Source organism: Microcaecilia unicolor, chromosome 2 (assembly GCF_901765095.1).
Source record: "Microcaecilia unicolor chromosome 2, aMicUni1.1, whole genome shotgun sequence".
Lineage (NCBI taxonomy): Eukaryota > Metazoa > Chordata > Amphibia > Gymnophiona > Siphonopidae > Microcaecilia > Microcaecilia unicolor.
Genome location: NC_044032.1, coordinates 344,334,172 through 344,353,595, shown reverse-complemented (window position 1 = coordinate 344,353,595; position 19,424 = coordinate 344,334,172). Strand labels below are relative to the sequence as shown.

Below are 19,424 nucleotides of genomic sequence, written 5' to 3'. Positions count from 1 at the left end.
GAGATTTTGCGATGGGGGGGTTGGAAGGGTTGAGGGGATGGATAGTCTGATAATTAATATATGATACAAAAGCAGGGGAGGTTATCTGGGGAGAGATAAGGAGTTCTGGCCCCTTGTGATGAATGGCTTCCTCCACGAGTAGGGCAGGCTGGCTAGTTTAGGTGGTGGCCAGCATTCATGGTTTGGGGTGAGGGTTGGGAACTTGGGTAGGGGACAAAGGAAGGGTGGGAGGAATTGGGGGGAAAACTTAGGTTCTTATTTTAAACTGGGTTTATGGAATGTCCATGGGCTTAACAACCCATGTAAAAGGAATATGGTGCTTAATGAGAGGCTCCAATGGGATATAGTATTACTCTGGGAGAAACACTTACGGGAGTGGGACCAACGTCTTCTTAAATATAAGGCTTTTGAGATTCATCTTACCCATGGGCAGTTGGGGGGGGGGGGGGTGCTCAGGTGGGCTGGCTATACTAATCCATTCTAGATTTGCCTTTGTAGTGGGAGAGGTTTATCGGGATCCCTCTGGGAGATGTCTTGCAGTAAAGGGGAAATTGTAGAGGCAAGAGTTCATTACTATTAATATTTATGCACCTAACATGCAACAGGGAGAGTTTTTCAAAGGGTTGAAACCTCACCTTTTGGATTTTGCACAAGGGGTGCTAATTTAGGGTGGGAATTGTAGGTTATTGATAAAGACAGTTAGAATTAAAAAAACAAATTATTAACTAGTCTCCATAACCTTTTCCCCATAGTTTTAAAACTTGAACTATCTGTAGAAGGCACAGCAGGGTCTAGTTCAGTCTTTGTCTTGTATGGGAATTCTGTGAGCCCTTGGGTCCTGCTGGAGGTGGAGGTAAAGGTAACCGCTGGCCTCCAAAGGACAGCCGAACAACCCCTAGACTTCACCAGCGGCGACCGCCGTTCACGGGAGTTGAGCTCCCAGCTGCAGGCGGCCAATGGGACTTCTGGAACTGCAGGGGTTGGCGGACTGGCCAGACCAGAGAGGCAGGAGCAAGCGAGGATAGTCAGGAACAAGCAGTGGTCAGGGCGGGCAGCAAGCGAGGATAGTCAGGAACAAGCAGTGGTCAGGGCTGGCAGAAAGCAAGGATTATCAGGAACAAGCAGTGGTCAGGGTTGGCAGCAAGCGAGGATTATCAGGAACAAGCAGTGGTCAGGGCTGGCAGCAAGCGAGGATTATCAGGAATAAGCAGTGGTCAAAATCAGGTGAAGGTCCAAAATCAGGAACACATACAAAAGGTCCAAGTGCACTGCAACTACCCAGGAACGGAATAGAAGCTGAAGCACAGAAGGACTGAAGGCAAGGCTTTAAATAGGGAGGCAATCAGAGTCAACCATTCTCAGCTGAATCCAACATGGCTGCCCCCACAGGAGATCTCCAAGGACCAAATATGGGCTTCCTTCCTGTCCTCGTTACTCCAAGATGGCTGGACCCCCTGAGCTAACCAAGATGGCTGCTGCCATTGATCCAACTCAGATGACGGCTGCCAGAACTAGGAAACCGAAACAGACCTTCCTAAGCCTGATCCTTGTCCCTTTCCGATGGAACTGCAGAAGGACCTAGTCGGGAGGAGCGTCAAACAGGTGAGGGATGTGACAGTCTTAGAGAAAAAAAAAATAATAAAAAAGAGAAGTAAGCATTATTAACTATTTTCCATAGTGTATAACCCTTTTCCCGATGGATTTTAAAGTGAAACTTTCTCTAGAGGTAGAAACTTAATAGCCAAGAGCACTAAAAAGGATAGTAGCAAGGCTCAACTTTGTCCTAAAAGAAAGTTATTTTCTGTTCTTTGGCTGCTAGAGAGGTAGCACTGCTACTGACATGAATCATTATTAATTAAGATTTGAGGAAGTAGAATAGTTGCAAAGGCTACTAAGGGCAATCTGATTACTGGGTTAGCTAGGGATTTAGATTTGTTAGGTACTGGGCAACATTCAGGGGAAAGGAGAGCCTATTCCGAAAGGATAGGCTCCACCTTAACCAAGGTTGGACCAGGCTGTTTGCATCGGAATTTAAAAAGGAAATAGAGCAGCTTTTAAACTAGAAACTGGGGGAAGACCGACAGTCGCTCAAAAGTATATGGTTCGGGATAAGGTATCTTTTAAAGATATCACCAAAACAGGGAAGATAGGGCATCCTGATAGTGAGATTGCAATAAAGACCATAGTAGGCAAGATGTCTTTAAAGCAGACAGATTTTCAAGATTGCACATTATCACTGCTGAGCAAGACATAAATAGGAACAACAAACATAGTTTGAAATGTCTATATGCAAATGCCAGAAGCCTAAGAAATAAGATGGGAGAGTTAGAATATATTGCACTAAATGAAAAAATAGATATAGGCATCTCTGAGACCTGGTGGAAGGAGGATAACCAGTGGGACACTGTCATACCAGGATACAAATTATATTGCAGTGATAGGGTAGATCAAATTGGTGGAAGGGTGGCATTATATGTTAAGGAAGGCCTTGAATCAAACAGACAAGTGAGCAAGTGCAAAGTGATGCATGTGGGAAAGAGGAACCTGAACTATAGTTATATGATGCAAGATTCCACATTAGGAGTCACCGACCAGGAAAAGTGATCTAGGTGTCATCATTGATGATACGTTGAAACCCTCTGCTCAGTGTGCAGTGGCAGCGTGGAAAACAAAAATGAGGATGTTATAATGCCTTTGTTTCACTCCATGGTGCGACCGCACCTTGAATACTGCCACCAGTAGAGATTTGAAACTATTGCTCTGCTGGGATGTCTCTGTGGCCAGTCTACTAAGAATACTGGCTCCTCCTACATCCCAATGGCTTAAGTTTCTACATTCTTCACTTGGACTTTTTTTTTCTTTTTAAATGGCCCAAAAAGTTAAATGCACAGAGCACGAAAACATCTTGCATGTGACATTTTTGAAGAAAAAAAAAGATATGACCTTTACTGTTTCCAAAATGGCCATATTTTCTATTCAGATCTGGAACGTTTAGCGCAAAAAGTCTAAAGTCTGGCTTAGATGTCATATTGAAAATGCTCCTCTATATCATATTAAAGTGTTTTCCAGAGAAAGGAGAGGAGTAGGCACTGACTTGAGTCCCAGAGAAGAGAGAAGCTGGTAGGATTCCAGAAACCAACTAGTGGCTGATAAAAGGATTTATTTGAGAACATATTTACTTCAGTCATGAAGCAGTGCACACTGGCCTTCAGGAGTCTAGCGAAGGCCATATTTCTGCACTGAAATTACTATCTCAAGGTGTGTCTTATTCCTATTACAAAGATGGCTGACAGTGGTCTGGGCAATAGGGGCGGGAGCCCAATGACCTTTAGTACCTGGGGGGGGGGGGGCACTAAAAGTCATTGGGCTCCCGCCCCTACTGCCACCCAGCTCTTACCTCCGCCTGGTCCCCCGTCACTCCCACCTTTGTTTCCACAGCCCTCTGCACAATCAAGCCTCCCCGGGCCTATCTTGAAGGGGCCCTGGTAGTCTAGTGACCTCTTCGGGTGCAGGAAAGAACCCTACTCTTTCCTGCCCGCTGCTGCTGCTGCTGCTGCTGCTCTATCCTGCGCCACCACTTCTTCTTAATTGCTCCTGGAAGTCTCACAAGACTGCCACAGGAAGTCCTGGCAGACATTTTGAAGATGCGGCAGTGCCCGGAAGAGTAGATGCAGCAGGTAGGAAAGAGTGGAGTTCTTTCCTGCCCCCATAGAGGCCACTAGACCACCAGGATCCTTCATGTTAGTCCTGGGGAGGGCCCACTGAGGCTTGTGGGGGCTGTAGTGTGCAACGGAGAGCAGCACTGGAGCCTTTGGGCCCTTGGGCACAGCCCAGTTGCCTGTATGGTCAGTCTGCCCCTGTCCCTGATTGACTAAAACACCTATGCAGTAGGATAAGTAGGCTCATTTTCAAAGCACTTAGACATACAAAGTTTCATAGGTTACTATCAGGCTCATTTTTGAAAGAGATGGACGTCCAAAAAGTGACATAAATCGGCACTTGGACATCCATCTCACAGAGACGTCCAAATTGGTATAATCGAAACTCGATTTTGGATATCTTTCTCAGAAGTCCATCGCAAGGATATCCAAATCTCAAGGGAGCATACTGGAGGCGTATTCGAGGCAGGACTTAGGCATTCCTAAGACTTGGACGTCTTTGAGCCAAAATGGAACAAAGCAAAGTCGTCCAGCAGTAAAACTTGGACATTTTCACCCAAACCTGTTTTTATCACGAATAAGGCACAAAAAGGTGCCCAAAACGACCAGATGACCACTGGAGGGAATTGGGGATGACCTCCCGTTACTCCCCCAGTGGTCACTAACCCCCTCCCACCTCCAAAAAACATGATTAAAAATATTTTGTGCCAGCCTCAGATGTCATACTGAGGTCCATGACAGCGCATGCAGGTCCCTGGAGTAGTTTAGTAGTAGGTGCAGTGAACTTCAGACAGGTGGACCCAGGCCTATACCCCCCTACCTGTTACATTTGTGGAGGAAACAGTGAGCCTTCCATAACCCACCAGAAACCCTCTGTACCCACATATAGGTGCCCCCCTTCACCCGTAAGGGCTATGGTAGTGGTGTACAATTGGGGGTAGTAGGATTTGGGGGGGGGGGTTGAGGAGCTCAGCACACAAGGTAAGGGAGCTGTGTACCTGGGAGCAGTTTATGAAGTCCACTACAGTGCCCCCTAGGGTGCCCGATTGCTGTCCTGGCATGTCATGGGGACCAGTGTACTATAAATGCTGGCTCCTCCCACATCCAAATGGCTTGAATTTGGACGTTTTAGACTTGGATGTTTTGGGTTTTGAAAATGGCCGAAAATCAAAGACGTCCAAATCCAAGGACATCCATGGTATTTTCGAACACAAAGATGAACGTCCATCTTTTTTAAAAAATGACCTTTTCCCCGCCTCTGAATTTGGACGTTTTACAAAGACATCCAAATTCCAACTTAGACGTTTCTTTCGAAAATGCCCCTCCATGTAACTTTGTATGTCTACGTGCTTTGAAAATACACCTCCATATAACGCAACTTGTCTTTAAAAATTGCTTCTCAAATAAATCCTTTTATCAGCCACCGGTTGGTTCTTCTGGGTGCTTTCTTCTTTTCTCTGGACCTTTTTCCTCTCTGTATTCTTAGGATTCCAGAAACAGAAACACCAACCCTAGAAGGATCCAGGTTACACAAGAAATCAGTATGGGGCTATAACTATTTCCAAAATATATATTTTTTGCCCACTATATCCTGTTATGTATCTTATGGATCAACAGAATTGTGTTCTTTAATATAAAGAGTAAACAATTCCTACCTGCAGCCACTGATGTGATCGTGAGAGGAGGATTCTGGGAAATGTCAAAGCCATAGCTGTCGAGAAGCAGATCTTTGCTTACTGTTAGAGTCAGTTTCACAGGAGCACTGAGCTGATTCTGAATGCCAGATGAACCATTTGCCACTGAAGTTCTACTTCTGCAAATTTTCAAAAAAAAAAAAAGAAAGAAAGAAAAGAATGTTGCAGTTTAGTATACAGTCCGCCTTATTTTTGAAAGAGAAAGAAGCCCAGATTTCGACCCAAATCAGGAGATGGGCATCTTTCTCCCGTGGGCGGCCAAATCGGTATAATCGAAAGCCGATTTTGGGCGTCTTCAACTGCACTCCGTCGCAGAAATGGCCAAAGTTGACAGGGGCGTGTCGGAGGCGTGGTGAAGGCGGGACTGGGCGTGGTTATCGGCCAAACAGAAATGGGCGGCTTTCGCCGATAATGGAAAAAAATAGCTGTTTTTAGCGAGAATTTAGTGCACTTTTTTTGGACCCTTTTTTTTTCACGAACAAGTCTCAATAAAAGTGTCCTAAATGACCACATGACCACCGGAGGGAATCGGGGATGACTCTCCTGACTCCCCCAGTGCTCACTAACCCCCTCCCACCAAAAAAAACCAACTTTTAAAACTTTTTATTTCCAGCCTGTATGCCAGCCTCAAATGTCATACCCAGCTCCCTGACAGCAGTATGCAGGTCCCTGGAGCAGTTGTTAGTGGGTGCAGTGGACTTCAGGCAGGTGGACCCACACCCATCCCCCCCTACCTGTTACACTTGTGCTGGTTAATGCTGAGCCCTCCAAAACCCCCCAAAACCCACTGTACCCACATGTAGGTGCCCCCCTTCACCTCTTAGGGTTATGGTAATGGTTTAGACTTGTGGGCAGTGGGATTTGGGGGGCTCAGCACACAAGGGAAGAGTGCTATGCACCTGGGAGCTCTTTTACTATTTTTTTTTAATTTGTAAAAGTGCCCCCTAGGGTGCCCAGTTGGTGTCCTGGCATGTGAGGGGGACCAGTGCACTTCGAATCCTGGCCCCTCCCATGACCCAATGCCTTGGATTTGTTCGTTTTTGAGATGGGCGCCTTCGGTTTCCATTATCGCTGAAAACCGATAGCGCCCAGCTGAAAAACGGCCAACTCCTAGGCATTTGCCCCGCACAACCCGTATTATTGGAAAAAAGATGGGCACCCATCTTTTTTCGAAAATACGGTTTGTCCCATTCACGGAAATAGGCGCCCACGGATATAGGCGCCCATGGAGATGGGTGTTCGCGTTCGATTATGCCCCTCAGTGTAGCCTTTCCTCAGTCACATTTTCAAAATGTTATATATTGCTCAACCAATTTATTGTCACTGTTTAAAAAAAAGTTGCTAGAAAACTTGCAGCACACAGAAAAGGATTCTGATGACCTTCAGATGCTGGAATGATTTAAACTCAAGCAGAAATAGTTTTGTTATATAGCAGACCAAATACCAGCACATTCCTCTTCTTTTTTGCTTCACACTTTTCAATTATGTGTGGAAAACACAGACTGCAATGTTCACATGTTGACTGTAGTTACACAAATGTGCTTACGCATAGGAATATTATTTATTTATTTGGATTTATTTATCGTCTTTTTGAAGGAATTCACTCAAGGTGGTGTACAGTTAGAATAAATCAAACATGAGCAATAGACAATTACAGCAGTAAAAATATTCAAATAACAATACAAATATGGCATAATATACTACTTACGTCAACACAATACATAATATAGAACATTTTAATTGACAGTGTAGGATATAAGCAAAGATGGAGCATATAGGTAGGTAAGAGGAGTTAGAGAATAAGGTGACTAATTTAAAGAAGGGTGCACATGAGGTCAGAGAGATGATTAAATGTTATCTCAGATAGGGTAGGAGTGGATAAACATGTTCTGCTACAGTATATGTGTGTGAGTGAGTGAGACTAACAAGTTAGTCACTTCTTTCATTAAAGGTCTGGTTGAAGAGCCAAGCTTTCACCTGCTCCTGAAGTACAGATAGTCTTGTGTTAAGTGAAGCCTTTCACCAAGTGCATTCCAGAGTGGGGGGGGGGGGGGGGGTGCTAATCTGGAGAAGGCTCGCTTATGGGTATCACATTGTGTAATGTCTTTTGGAGAGGGAGTGGTTAGTAATAGTCCTTGAGAGGACCTTAGTGTCCTTGGAGGTGTGTAGAGGATCATCCTATTCTTCAGGTACTCGGGGCCATTTCCTTTAAGGGCCTTGAAGATCAGACATAGTTTTAAATTTAGCCAGTGAAGTTTTTGCAAAAATGGTGTGATGTGGTCGCGTCACTTGCAACCTTCTATTAGTCTTGCTGCAGCATTCTGAATCAATTAGAGCTGGTGAAGACCCTTTGTAGTCAGACCATTGTATAGTGCATTGAAATAATCCAGTCTTGATGTTATCATGGCATGCACAACTGGGATAAGATTTACCTTCTCGATGTTAGGAGAGAGGCAGTGTAGAAGCAGCTCTTGAAGGTTGCTTGGATTTGTGGAATCAGAGTAAGTGTTGAATCTAACTGTTTTCCAAGGTTCCTGATTTGTCGTTTGAGGGGAAGATCGTATTTCCCAAAAGAGATTTTATGTCAGTTATGTATCCACTTGTGTTACAGACCCAGAGAGGCAGTTTGTTGTGTATAGCCTATTCTTGAATTGATGTTAGACAGGTAATCAGTTTATTCAGGGTTGTAGGTAAGTCAGGTTCAATGGGTATGAGTAGCTGTACATCATCCGAATAGATGTAGAACTGAGTGACCTTTGACTGAATCCGTCAGCTAGTGGCTTGAGGTAGATACTGAACAGAATAGGTTACAGTGTTGATCCTTGTGGTACCCCACAGGTTAGTGCCCATGGTGGCGATGACTTGCTGCCAAACATTACAGATTGTTGCCTGCCTGTCTGACAGATAGGATCTGAGCCAGGCAAGTACTGTTCCATTGATACCTCTTTCTGTCAGTGGTGCTAGCATGATCCAGAGTGTCAAAAGCTGCTGAGAAATCTAGCAGTACTAACACCGAGGCAAATCCCCTGTCTCAGTTTCTGTGAAGATCATCTAGTAAGGATACGGAGACCGTTTCTGTTCCATAATCGAGTCTGAATCCAGATTGACATGGATCTAGCCAGTTTCTCTCTTCTAGTCAATCACTGAGTTGATCACAGACTGTTTGTTCTATAAATTTCCACAGAAATTGGATGTTAGATACAGGACAGTAACTTTCAAGTTTGTCCTGGTCAAGGTTGTTTTTCTTTAGCAAAGGGTGAACCACTGACCTTTTTAATGCTGTTGGTAGTAGCCCATTAGAAAGAGGGACGTTCACAGTTTTTGTGGCGCCTTCTATGAGGGCCATACTTGCCTGCTCCACTATCTTTGATAGATTCCCAAAACCACAATAGGTCTGCTCAAAGCAAGCCAGAAGGTACAGGGAAAAAATAATGTACAAAACATAAAACAAATGTAACCATAAAACAGTCAACACAAACATTGAATAAGACAAAGGATAAAGCAGCAAAAATCTAGGGTTGGCAAGATGCCTGTTCTCCCATCCTATAGGCCAGAAGTCCTCCTCCTTAAAATTCAATCACATTTTTTCTCTCCAGTGTACCTCAAATTTCACTCTACACCCTTCTAATTTCATTCCCTCTCGCCTACCCTGTGGACTTTCCAGTATGTGCATTAGCATTTATGTGTTACTGGAGCTGGTTCCAGGATCTGATTTTATAAAGGCATACAGACACTTTTTGAACTTCTCACAAAGACATGTGGAAGCTCATTTTCAAAGCACACAGACTTCAAAGTCTATGTGCTTTGAAAATGAGCACCCTGGTTATAAAATCAAGCTTTCAGCGTTCAGTCCACATTCCACAACTGCTCCAAGGCTCCAGCCAAGTTCTAAATAGAAAGGATGAAACATGGCTGGCGATTCCAAGATGGCGCTTCGCACACACGCACCTGTTTGAGCTCCTGGAGGACGCTGTGAATTATTTCCTCTTCTGACTCCCTCGCCCCGTCGTTAGCGATGGGGAAACGGAGGGGGAAGGTTAGGGAGCTTCCCTCAGTTCCTGGACCTTCGATGATGCTGAGGCAAACTACCTTACAGTTTCCCAGGACGCCGCCGGGATCTCTATGTTCATCGACTCCCTCTGCCATTGTCGACGTGACGACGTCGATGGATAGCGGAGACGGGGTTTCCTTGAGCCCCGAAGACCGCAGGGAACCTCCACAGCCAGGAAGTGTTCAACTTGCCACAGACCAGGCAGTACCCGAAACCGAAGGGGTGAATTCGGAGCTGCCAGAGGGGAGGACAGCGGCAAAACTGAGTGGGACCCCGGATTCTACGTTTTCGGCCGATTTGGCCTTAAAGGTATTACCACAAGCTATTATCAATAGACTTACTTCCACCGAGACCCCACCACACTCCCTTTTGCCAACAAGTGGAATAAGTAAACCCTCTATTGTGACACTTGAGTCACTGTGGGATATGGTACATAATACTCACTCCTTCATGCAAGCCATGTTAAAAGAAAATACTAAAGATATAAAAACTCTTTCAGAAGCAGTTCTGATCCAGGCACAGGTGACAGCACAGCAGTCCTCTAAGATTGAAAAATTAGACACTAAGATTCAAGAAATGGGGTCTTTGGAATCCGTTTTGGTTAAGGACAATAATTTCTTACACAAACGTTTGGAATACCTTGAAAATCAGTCTCGGAGACTTAACCTTCAGTTTCTTAATTTCCCCAAATCTCCTTTAATTACCTCAACGGAGATGGTGAAAAAATACATGATTGACATTCTGGGAATGGATAAAGAATCATTGCCTCCCATAACTCGAGCCTACTACATCTGGAATATTAAGGGGACATTGGGAGATCCCCCTAGACGAGAAATGGGTGAAGAAATGAACCTTACTTCCTTCCTGGAAAGTTCACTGGATGTGATTACCTACAGGACTACAATGTTAGTCACTTTTGTGCTGGAACCTGATCAGAACGCTGTGTTAAGACTTTCCCTGAGACATTTAGACGATCTGTTTATGGGTTCCAAAATTAGGATTTTTCCTGACCTTTCTAGGCCGACACAAATGAGACGTAGGGCCTTTTTGGAACTCCGTCCCAGGGTAGAAGCCTTGAAAGCTAATTTTGTTTTACGTTTTCCTTGTATATGTACTGTTATGCTTGAGGGTAAACAATTTCAATTTGTAGACCCTAAACAGCTTAAAGATTTCCTAGATGCTAGAGTTGAAGTGATTATTACATGCCCTCCTACACTGCAGGCTGGAGTCTGAATTTAGAGATAGCTTGTGTGCATTAATAATCTCATGTTTCTTTTAAATTTCTTTTTTCCTTTTCTTGGAATTGTTTTTCCTTAGTTGTGGACGGAAAAAAAAATGTTTTTTTTTGTTTCCTCATCTCTTTTTGAAAAGAATTTCTTTTGTAATTTCAAATGTGAGTTGTATTATCACATTGCTGTGTGAATCATTAAATGAAAATAATAAATAAATAAATAAAAAAAAGAAAGGATGAAACATGAGGACTGAGCAGCGTATCCATGGCTGGTGCAACCTGGTAAGCATGGTAAGCACAGCAGTGGGGCGCCGGCCTCTGGAAGGCACCACAAGCCATGCTTACTGTCAGCTTCCAGTTCCAGCCCTAGTCCCCTTCTCATCTGCTAGTTCCAGCCCCACTGCAGCCCCCAATCCCACCTGCCCACCCTCAGCTCCCTTCTTGTTCCTGCCGCCATACATTTTAAAATCTTTTACCTTGAATCAGCAGCATTTGTGAAGGTAGCAGGCTGTCTCAGGCCTTCCCTCACTGGGTCCTGTTCTCCTCTGATAGAATTTCCTGTTTCCACAAGGGCAGGATAGTGAGGGAAGGCCTGAGACAGCCTGCTTTCTTCAGACACTGCCGATTCGAGGTAAAAGATTTTAAAATGCAGGATGGCAGGAATGAGAAGGGGGCTGTTGCGAGAGCTGAGGTTGGGTTGGTGGGGACTGGGGGCTGTGGCTGGGTCTCTAACTAGCAGTTGAGAAAGGAGCTTGGGCTGGAACTCGGGGGCTGATAAAGGGGCTCAGATGGGAGAAGGGGGCAGGGGCTGAAAAGGGACTCAGATGGAGGAAAAGGGCAGGGGCTGGAACTGGGGGCTGAGAAGGGGGCAGGTGGGAGAATGTGGATGAGGCTGAAAAGGGGGGCAGATGGGACTGGAACTGGGGACTGAAGAGGGGGACAGGTAGGGCAAGCGGGCTTGGGCTGGACTTGAGAGCAGGTGGAATAATGGGGGCTGAAAAGAGCTTGGCAATGGCCCTGATTTAGGGGCTAGGAGAAGGTGGCTGAGGATAGGAAATGGAGGCTTATGCTGCCAGATGGTGGGGGTGAAAGAAGTGGTCTGATGCTGGGGGCAGATTGAAGAAGGAACTGATGCTAGTGCTGGGGCACAGAGAAGGGGAGCTCAGAGCTATCAAACTGGAGTTATTCCCATCGCTAGATCATTTATAAATATGATAAAAAGCAGTGGCCCCAGCAAAGACCCCTGGGAAACCTCACTGTCTACCTTCTCAATTGAAAATACTGACCATTTAATCCTACTCTGTTCTCTATCTTTTAACCAGTTTTTAATCCACAATAGGACATTACCTCGTTCCCATGACTTTCTAATTTCCTCAGGAATATTTCATGAGGTACTTTATCAAATGCATTTTGAAAATCCAGATACACAATATCAACCGGTTCACCTTTATTCACCCCTTTAAAGAAATGTAATAGATTGGTAAGGCAAGATTTCTCTAAACTAAATCCAGGTTGACTTTGTTTCATTAATCTATGCTTACTGTATGTATATGCTCTGTAATTTTGTTCTTTGTAATAGTCTTTACCATTTTGCCCAGCATTGACATCAGACTCATCAGTCTATAATTTCTCGGATCACCTTTAGAACCCTTTTAAAAAATTGGCGTTACATTGGCCACCCTCCAATCTTCCGGTACCATGCTTGATTTTAAAGATAAATTACCTATTACTAACAATAGATCTGCAAGTTCATTTTTCAATTCTATCAGTACTCTGGGATGTATACCATCTGGTCCAGGAGATTTGTTACTCTACAATTGTCCCATTATTTCTTCCAGGCTTACAGAGATCTGTTTTGGTTTCTCTGATTCATCAGCACTGAATACCATTTCTGGCACTGGTATCTCTCCCATATCTTTCTCAGTGAAGACCAAAACAAAGAATTCATTTAATCTTTCTGCTATAGCCTTGTCTTCCCTGAGTGCCAGTTTTACCCCTTGGTCAACTGACAGTCCAATTTTACTGGCTTCTTTTTAGCTCCAACACAATCTTCCTTTCAAGGTCTCTCTTTGCCTTTCTTATCAGCGCTTTGCATATGACTTGCCATTCTTAATGCTGTTTCCTATTATTTTCAGTCAGATCCTTCTGAAGGATTTTATTTTAGCTCTAATAGCTTCCTTCACCTCACTTTTTAACCATGCTGGCTCTCAGTTGGCCTTTCTGTACATTTGAAATATCATTTCTAACCCTAAATGACAGGTTTCTTTCCAATCATTAGAATGCCAGCCTTTATCCCCACTGTTAGTGGCTATGAGGCACCAGCCAGCCTTGAACCTATAACCTTTAGGCTGGCAGGCAGCTGTTTCCAGGAACAGATATTCTGATTCATGGCAGCTCGGGCCTAGCTGTATCTTATATTTCTGATAATCTTAGTTCCTATTTATTAATTGGCTCTTTGTTTTCATTAATCCTTGTGTGCCCTTTTGTGCTGGATGCACTTCTTTAAGGTATAATTTATTTATTTGTTACATTTGTATCCCACATTTCCCCACTTATTTGCAGGCTCAATGTGGCTTACATAGTACCGTAAAGGCGTTCGCCAAGTCCGGTAGATAACAAATACAAGGTGATGGTGTGGTCGAATAAGGTTCATGAGTTTCGGACGCAATGGGGGTAGAAGAGGGGAAGGGCTATAAGGTGTCCATAACAAGCTGTGATGTTGCACTTAGGTTGGGTCAGTAGGATATGCCTTTTTAAACAGGTAGGTTTTTAGTGATTTCCTGAAGTTCAGATGGTCATAGGTTGTTTTCACGGCCTTTGGCAGTGCATTCCATAGTTGCATGCTTATACAGGAGAAGCTGGATGCATAAGTTTTATATTTGAGTCCTTTGCAGTTTGGGTAGTGGAGGTTTAAGTATGTTCGTGATGATCTGCTTGTGTTTCTGATTGGTAGGTCTATGAGGTCTGTCATGTATCCTGGGGCTTCGCCGTAGATAGTTTTGTGGACCAGGGTGCAGATTTTGAAGGCGATATGTTTTTTGATTGGGAGCCAGTGCAGTTTTTCTCAGAGAGGTTTGGCACTTTCGAATCGTGTTTTACCAAATATCAGCCTGGCTGCTGTGTTTTGAGTGGTCTGGAGTTTCTTTGTGAGTTGTTCTCTGCATCCCACATAAATTCCATAGTACCATTGTTTGCATTACATTACAAAATGTTTCCCTCGGGAAGAATGGTTTCACGTGCTTAAGTTTCCACATTGAGTGAAACATTTTCTTAGTTGCGGAGTTCACTGGGCTCTCATGTGTGAGGTTACGGTCGATTGTAACGCCGAGAATTTTCAGGCTGTCCTAGATAGGGAGGGTGCAGTCTGGGTTGTTTATAGTTGAGGGTTTGTTCGTATTGTGTTGAGGTGAGAGGATGAGACAGTGTGTTTTTTCAGTATTTTCAGTTGGAATGCATTTGCCCATGAGGTCATGGTGTTTAAGCTGAGCTTGATTTCATTGGTGATTCCTGTCAGGTCATGTCTGAAGGGAATGTATATTAAGACGTCATCTGCGTAGGTGTATGGACTGAGGCCTTGGTTGGATAAGGACTTGGCTAGCGGGGGTCATCATTATGTTGAAGAGTATTGGTGATAGTGGTGATCCTTGAGGTACTCCACAGTCTGCCTTCCATGGTGGTGATATGTTTGAATTTGATTTCACTTGGTATGTTCTGTTGGATAGAAAACCCTTGATCCATCTGAGTATGTTTCCACTGATATCGAAGTACTCTAGGAAACTTAGTAGTATATTGTGGTTTACCATGTCGAATGCGCTCGACATGTCGAATTGGAGGAGAAGTATGCTTTTGCCTATAGCTATTTCCTGCTTGAATTTGGCTAGGAGAGTGATTAGTGCAGTTTCAGTGCTATGGAGGGGGTGGAATCCTGATTGTGATTCATGTAATATTGAGAACTTGTTTATGTAGTCAGTGAGTTGTTTGGTTACCATGCTTTCCATCAGCTTGACTGCTAGTGGAATACTTGCAACTGGGTGGTAATTTGTGAGTCTGTTTGTTTTTTTCTTGGGATCTTTTGGTATTGGGGTGAGTAGGATGTTGCCATATTCCTTAGGGAATAGACCTTGTTGGAGCATGTAGCTTAGGTGGGATGTAAGGTCTGCTATGAAGTGGTCGGGGGCAGATTTAAGTAGGTAGCTGGGGCAGACATCCAGTTTACAGTGGGTGTTGGAGAACCTGTGAATCGCATGGGCTACTGTTTCTGTAGTGAGGAGAGCAAAGTTTTTTGAGGGTGGGAGGGGGTTAGTGACCACTGGGGTAGTAACGGGAGGTCATCCCCGATTCCTTCTGGTGGTCATCTGGTCAGTTCGGGCACCTTTTCGTGGCTTGGTCATAACAAAAAAAGGACCAAGTAAAGTCGTCCAAGTGCTCGTCAGGGACACCCTTTTTTCGATTATGGGTCGAGGACGTCCATGTGTTAGGCACACACAAGTCCCACCTTTGCTACACCTCCGACATGCCCCCAGGAACTTTGGTCATCCCCGTGACAGAAAGCAGTTGGGGACGCCCAAAATTGGCTTTCGATTATGCCAATTTGGGTGAACCTGTGAGGACGCCCATCTTCCAATTTGTGTCGAAAGATGGGCGTCCTTGTCTTTCGAAAATAAGCCTGTTTATGTCTTTTAGGTGTGAACACCAAGATTCAGTCTCTAGAATGGGTAAGTCAGATTAAACTCAGTGACCTTTTGGTGTCCTTTGGCATAGAAGTGAAAACTTATCTTTGGTCTTTCTTGTAGCTTCTTCTTTCTTCTCCTTGTTTGTACGTTGGAGCTCAGGATCTTCTCTTTCAGTTCAGGAGCCTACTGCCTCACACTTTAAATGAAATCAAGAAAAACAAAAAAGACTTCCTCCATGACTAACAGCAGGAACAACACTAGCTGGGATTCAGGGATAACTGTGGCTTTCTAACTAGCAAAATAAATAATTGTGTAACCTTAAATAGTTTTTCTGCTCTTGAACTGAGTTCCCTAACTACGGAAGTGCATTGTTCATTGGATCCTGTAGTCACACTGCCCACAGCAACTTGGTCTCTCCAAACTCATACAGTCTTCCACACTAGTACTCCAGCAGACCATGCAGAACACACATACTGCAAGCCCAACCTTAAGCTTGGAGACCAGTTTTCCTAGTGGCTTAGGTGGGATTTATTCACTTGCATAAAGCTGTTTTACACAACCATGCACATGATCTCTCCACCACAGTCTTAACTGCAAATCTTTTAAACAGCACACAAACAAAAAGATTAGTTTAGTTCTTTCTTTCTGTAAAAGTGGCATTGTAAGACTCAAAGGTGAGGGGGAGGAATATGTAGAAGTTGTTAAAGATAAGGCGGAATGGCTTAACAAATATTTTTGTGCTCTGTTCACAGCTGAAGGGACGGAAACAGGACCGCAGAAGACAAACACAAACAGGAACGAAGGAGTGATAGTCCCTGAATAATTTTCAGAGGACTGTATTTGTAAGGAACTGACTAAACTAAAGGAGTGGAGGAGTGGCCTAGTGGTTAGGGTGGTGGACTTTGGTCCTGAGGAACTGAGTTCAATTCCCACTTCAGGCACAGGCAGCTCCTTGTGACTCTGGGCAAGTCACTTAACCCTCCATTTCCCCAGGTAAGCCACATTGAGCCTGCCATGAGTGGGAAAGCACAGGGTACAAAGTAACAAAAAAAAAGGTGGACAAACCAATGGAGCCAGGTGAAATTTATCTGAGGATAATGAAGAAACTTAGGGGAGTTATAGCAGCTCTGCTGGCTGATTTTTTCAGTGCTTCTCTAGAGTCAGGAGTGGCCCTGGAGTACAGGAGAAGAGCAGATGTGGTTTATCTCCTCAAAAGCAGAAGTAAGGAAGAGGTTGGAACTACAGGCTGGTAAAAGTCTGACTTCTGAGGTAAGTAAATTAATGGAAATGCTTTTTAAACTTGGATTTCAGGGCTCTGTTCTTTCCTGGTTTTCTTCTTATCTCTCCCAGCGTACCTTTAGTGTATACTCTAGTGGATCCTCCTCTACTTCTATCCCACTGTCAGTTGGTGTACCTCAGGGATCTGTCCTGGGACCTCTTCTTTTCTCCATCTATACTTTTTCCCTTGGTACTCTGATCTCATCCCATGGTTTTCAGTATCATCTTTACGCTGATGACTGCCAGATCTACCTCTCCACACCAGAAATCTCAGCAGGAATCCAGGCCAAAGTATCAGCCTGCCTGTCTGACATTGCTGCCTGGATGTCTCAGTGCCATCTGAAACTAAACATGACCAAGACTGAGCTTCTCATCTTTCCCCCTAAACCAACCTCTCCTCCTCCCCCATTCTCTATTTCTGTGGATAACACTCTCATCCTTCCTGTCTCATCAGCTCATAACCTTGGGGTCATCTTCGACTCTTCCCTCTCCTTCTCTGTACATATTCAGCAGACTGCTAAAACCTGTCGTTTCTTTCTCTACTAGCCGTTGAGCCCGTTAAAACGGGCTGGTGGGTCGCCGGCCCCCTCCCCCCGAGTTCGCCGCCCCTCCACCCGGCCCGTCTCTTCGCTATTCAACTTACATCTACGCAGCAGGCAGAGATCAGCTGAGCTCCCGTCGGCCTTCCTTCTCTGCCTGTGTCCCACCCTCGTGTGGCATAACGTCAGCGAGGGCGGGACACAGGCAGGGAAAGAAGGCCAACGGCAGCTCAGCTGATCTCTGCCTGCTGCGGAGATGTAAGTTGAATAGTGAAGAGACGGGCCGGGTGGAGGGGTGGCGGCAGCGGCGACTCCGGGGGGGGGGAACCAGTGGCGGCGAGCTGGGGGGGTGGGGTAGCGGTGGCGACCTCGGCGGTTCTCTCTCCTTCGCGCAGTTTCCCTCTCTGTCCCGTCATCACGTATTGACGCGGGGGGCGGGACAGACAGGGAAGTCTCTACTGCGCATTTGCGAGTGAGTATGGTCACTCGCCGTTTATATGTTTGATAATATCACCAAAATTTGCCCTTTCCTTTCTGAGTACACTACCAGAACCCTAACCCACACTCTTATCACCTCTCGCTTAGACTATTGCAACTTGCTTCTTACAGGTCTCCAGGGCCGGTCCTAGGGTTTCTGGCGCCCTCCTGCAGCCTATTAGTCGGTGCCCCTACCCATCCAGGGGTGGGATCACTATGAGGCATATTTTCAAAGCACTTAGCCTTCCAAAGTTCCATAGAAACCTATGGAACTTTGGAAGGCTAAGTGCTTTGAAAATATGCCTCTATGGCTCCGCCCCTACAGTAGTCACACCCCTTTTACTAGCCATGGCATCATTGAAAATATTACACCTGTCTTCCCTTCCCTCCCCTCCATCTATGTCCAACAATTCTCTCCCTGCCCTCCCCTCCATCCACCCATGTCCAGCAACTCCCCTGCCTTCCATCCATCCATCCATATCCAGCAATTCTCCTCTCCCCAGCTGCTCCCTCCATCCATCCATCCATATCCAGCAATTCTCCTCTTTCTCCCCTGCCCTCCCCTCCATGTCCAGCAATTTCTCCTCTCTCCCTGGACCCTGTCCTCCCATCCATGTCCATCCTTGTCCATCGATGCTCCTCTCTCCCCTTCCCTCCTCCTCCATCCATCCATATCCAGCAATTCTCCTCCCTCCCCTCCCCTCCATGTCTAGCAATTTCTCCTGTCTCCCTGGGCCCTGCCCTCCCATCCATGTCCATCTTTGTCCATTGATGCTCCTCTCTCCCCTTCCCTCCTCCATCCATCCATATCCAGCAATTCTCTTCCCTCCCCTCCCCTCCATGTCCAGCAATTTCTCCTGTCTCCCTGGGCCCTGCCCTCCCAGCCATTTCCATCGATCAATGCTCCTCTCTCCCCTGCCCTCCCGTTCCCATGTCCACCTGCCCGCCCTCTTCTCTGGTTTAAATCTTGTGTTTAAATTCACCTCCGACATCGCAGCAGCTGCGCAGCATCAGTGAAAGTGCTGCTGCCGATGTCTCCCAGCCTTCCCTTTGCTCGTTCGTTCACTCAGTGTCCCGCTTTCTTCTGACTTCATTTCCTTGCGAGGGCAGGACACTGAGAAGGGAACGAACGAGCGAAGGGAAAGCTAGAGACGTCAGGCAGCAGCGCTTTCATTGATGTTGCTCAGCTGCTGCGACATCGGAGGTAAATTTAAATATAAGATTTAAATGCCCTAGGGCGGCACGGGTACCGGAGCAGGAAACCAAAGGCAGGGCTGCTGTCAGGGTCCGGGAGCTGAGGTAAGCGGCGAGGGTCAACATGGTGCGGCGGCGCCCTCCTGCCATGCTTACCTCGCTTACTGGGTTGGACCGGCCCTGCAGGTCTTCCACTTAGCCATCTCTCTCTTCTTCAATCTGTTCAAAATTCTGCTACACGACTAATATTCCACCAGTGTCGTTATGCTCATATTAACCTTCTCCTCAAGTCACTTCACTGGCTTCCTATCCGTTTCTGCATATAGTTCAAACTCCTCTTATTGACCTATAAGTGCATTCACTCTGCAGCTCCTCAGTACCTCTCCACTCTCATCTCTCCCTACATTCCTCCCCGGGAACTCCGTTCACTGGGTAAATCTCTCTTATCTGCACCCTTCTCCTCCACCGCTAACTCCAGACTCCGTTCCTTTTATCTTGCTGCACCATATGCTTGGAATAGACTTCCTGAGCCGGTACGTCAAGCTCCATCTCTGGCCGTCTTCAAATCTAAGCTAAAAGCCCACCTTTTTGATGCTGCTTTTAACTCCTAACCCTTATTCACTTTGTT

At 45.5% G+C, this 19,424-nt stretch overlaps 1 protein-coding gene across 1 annotated transcript in view; it reads right to left on the bottom strand.

The window, feature by feature from the left end:
- FRMPD1 (FERM and PDZ domain containing 1) overlaps positions 1-19,424 on the bottom strand; it is a 360,497-nt gene that overhangs the window by 262,401 nt on the left and 78,672 nt on the right. The window contains 1 exon segment of the mRNA XM_030194418.1: positions 5,315-5,472. Coding sequence (XP_030050278.1) covers positions 5,315-5,472 — 158 coding nt within the window.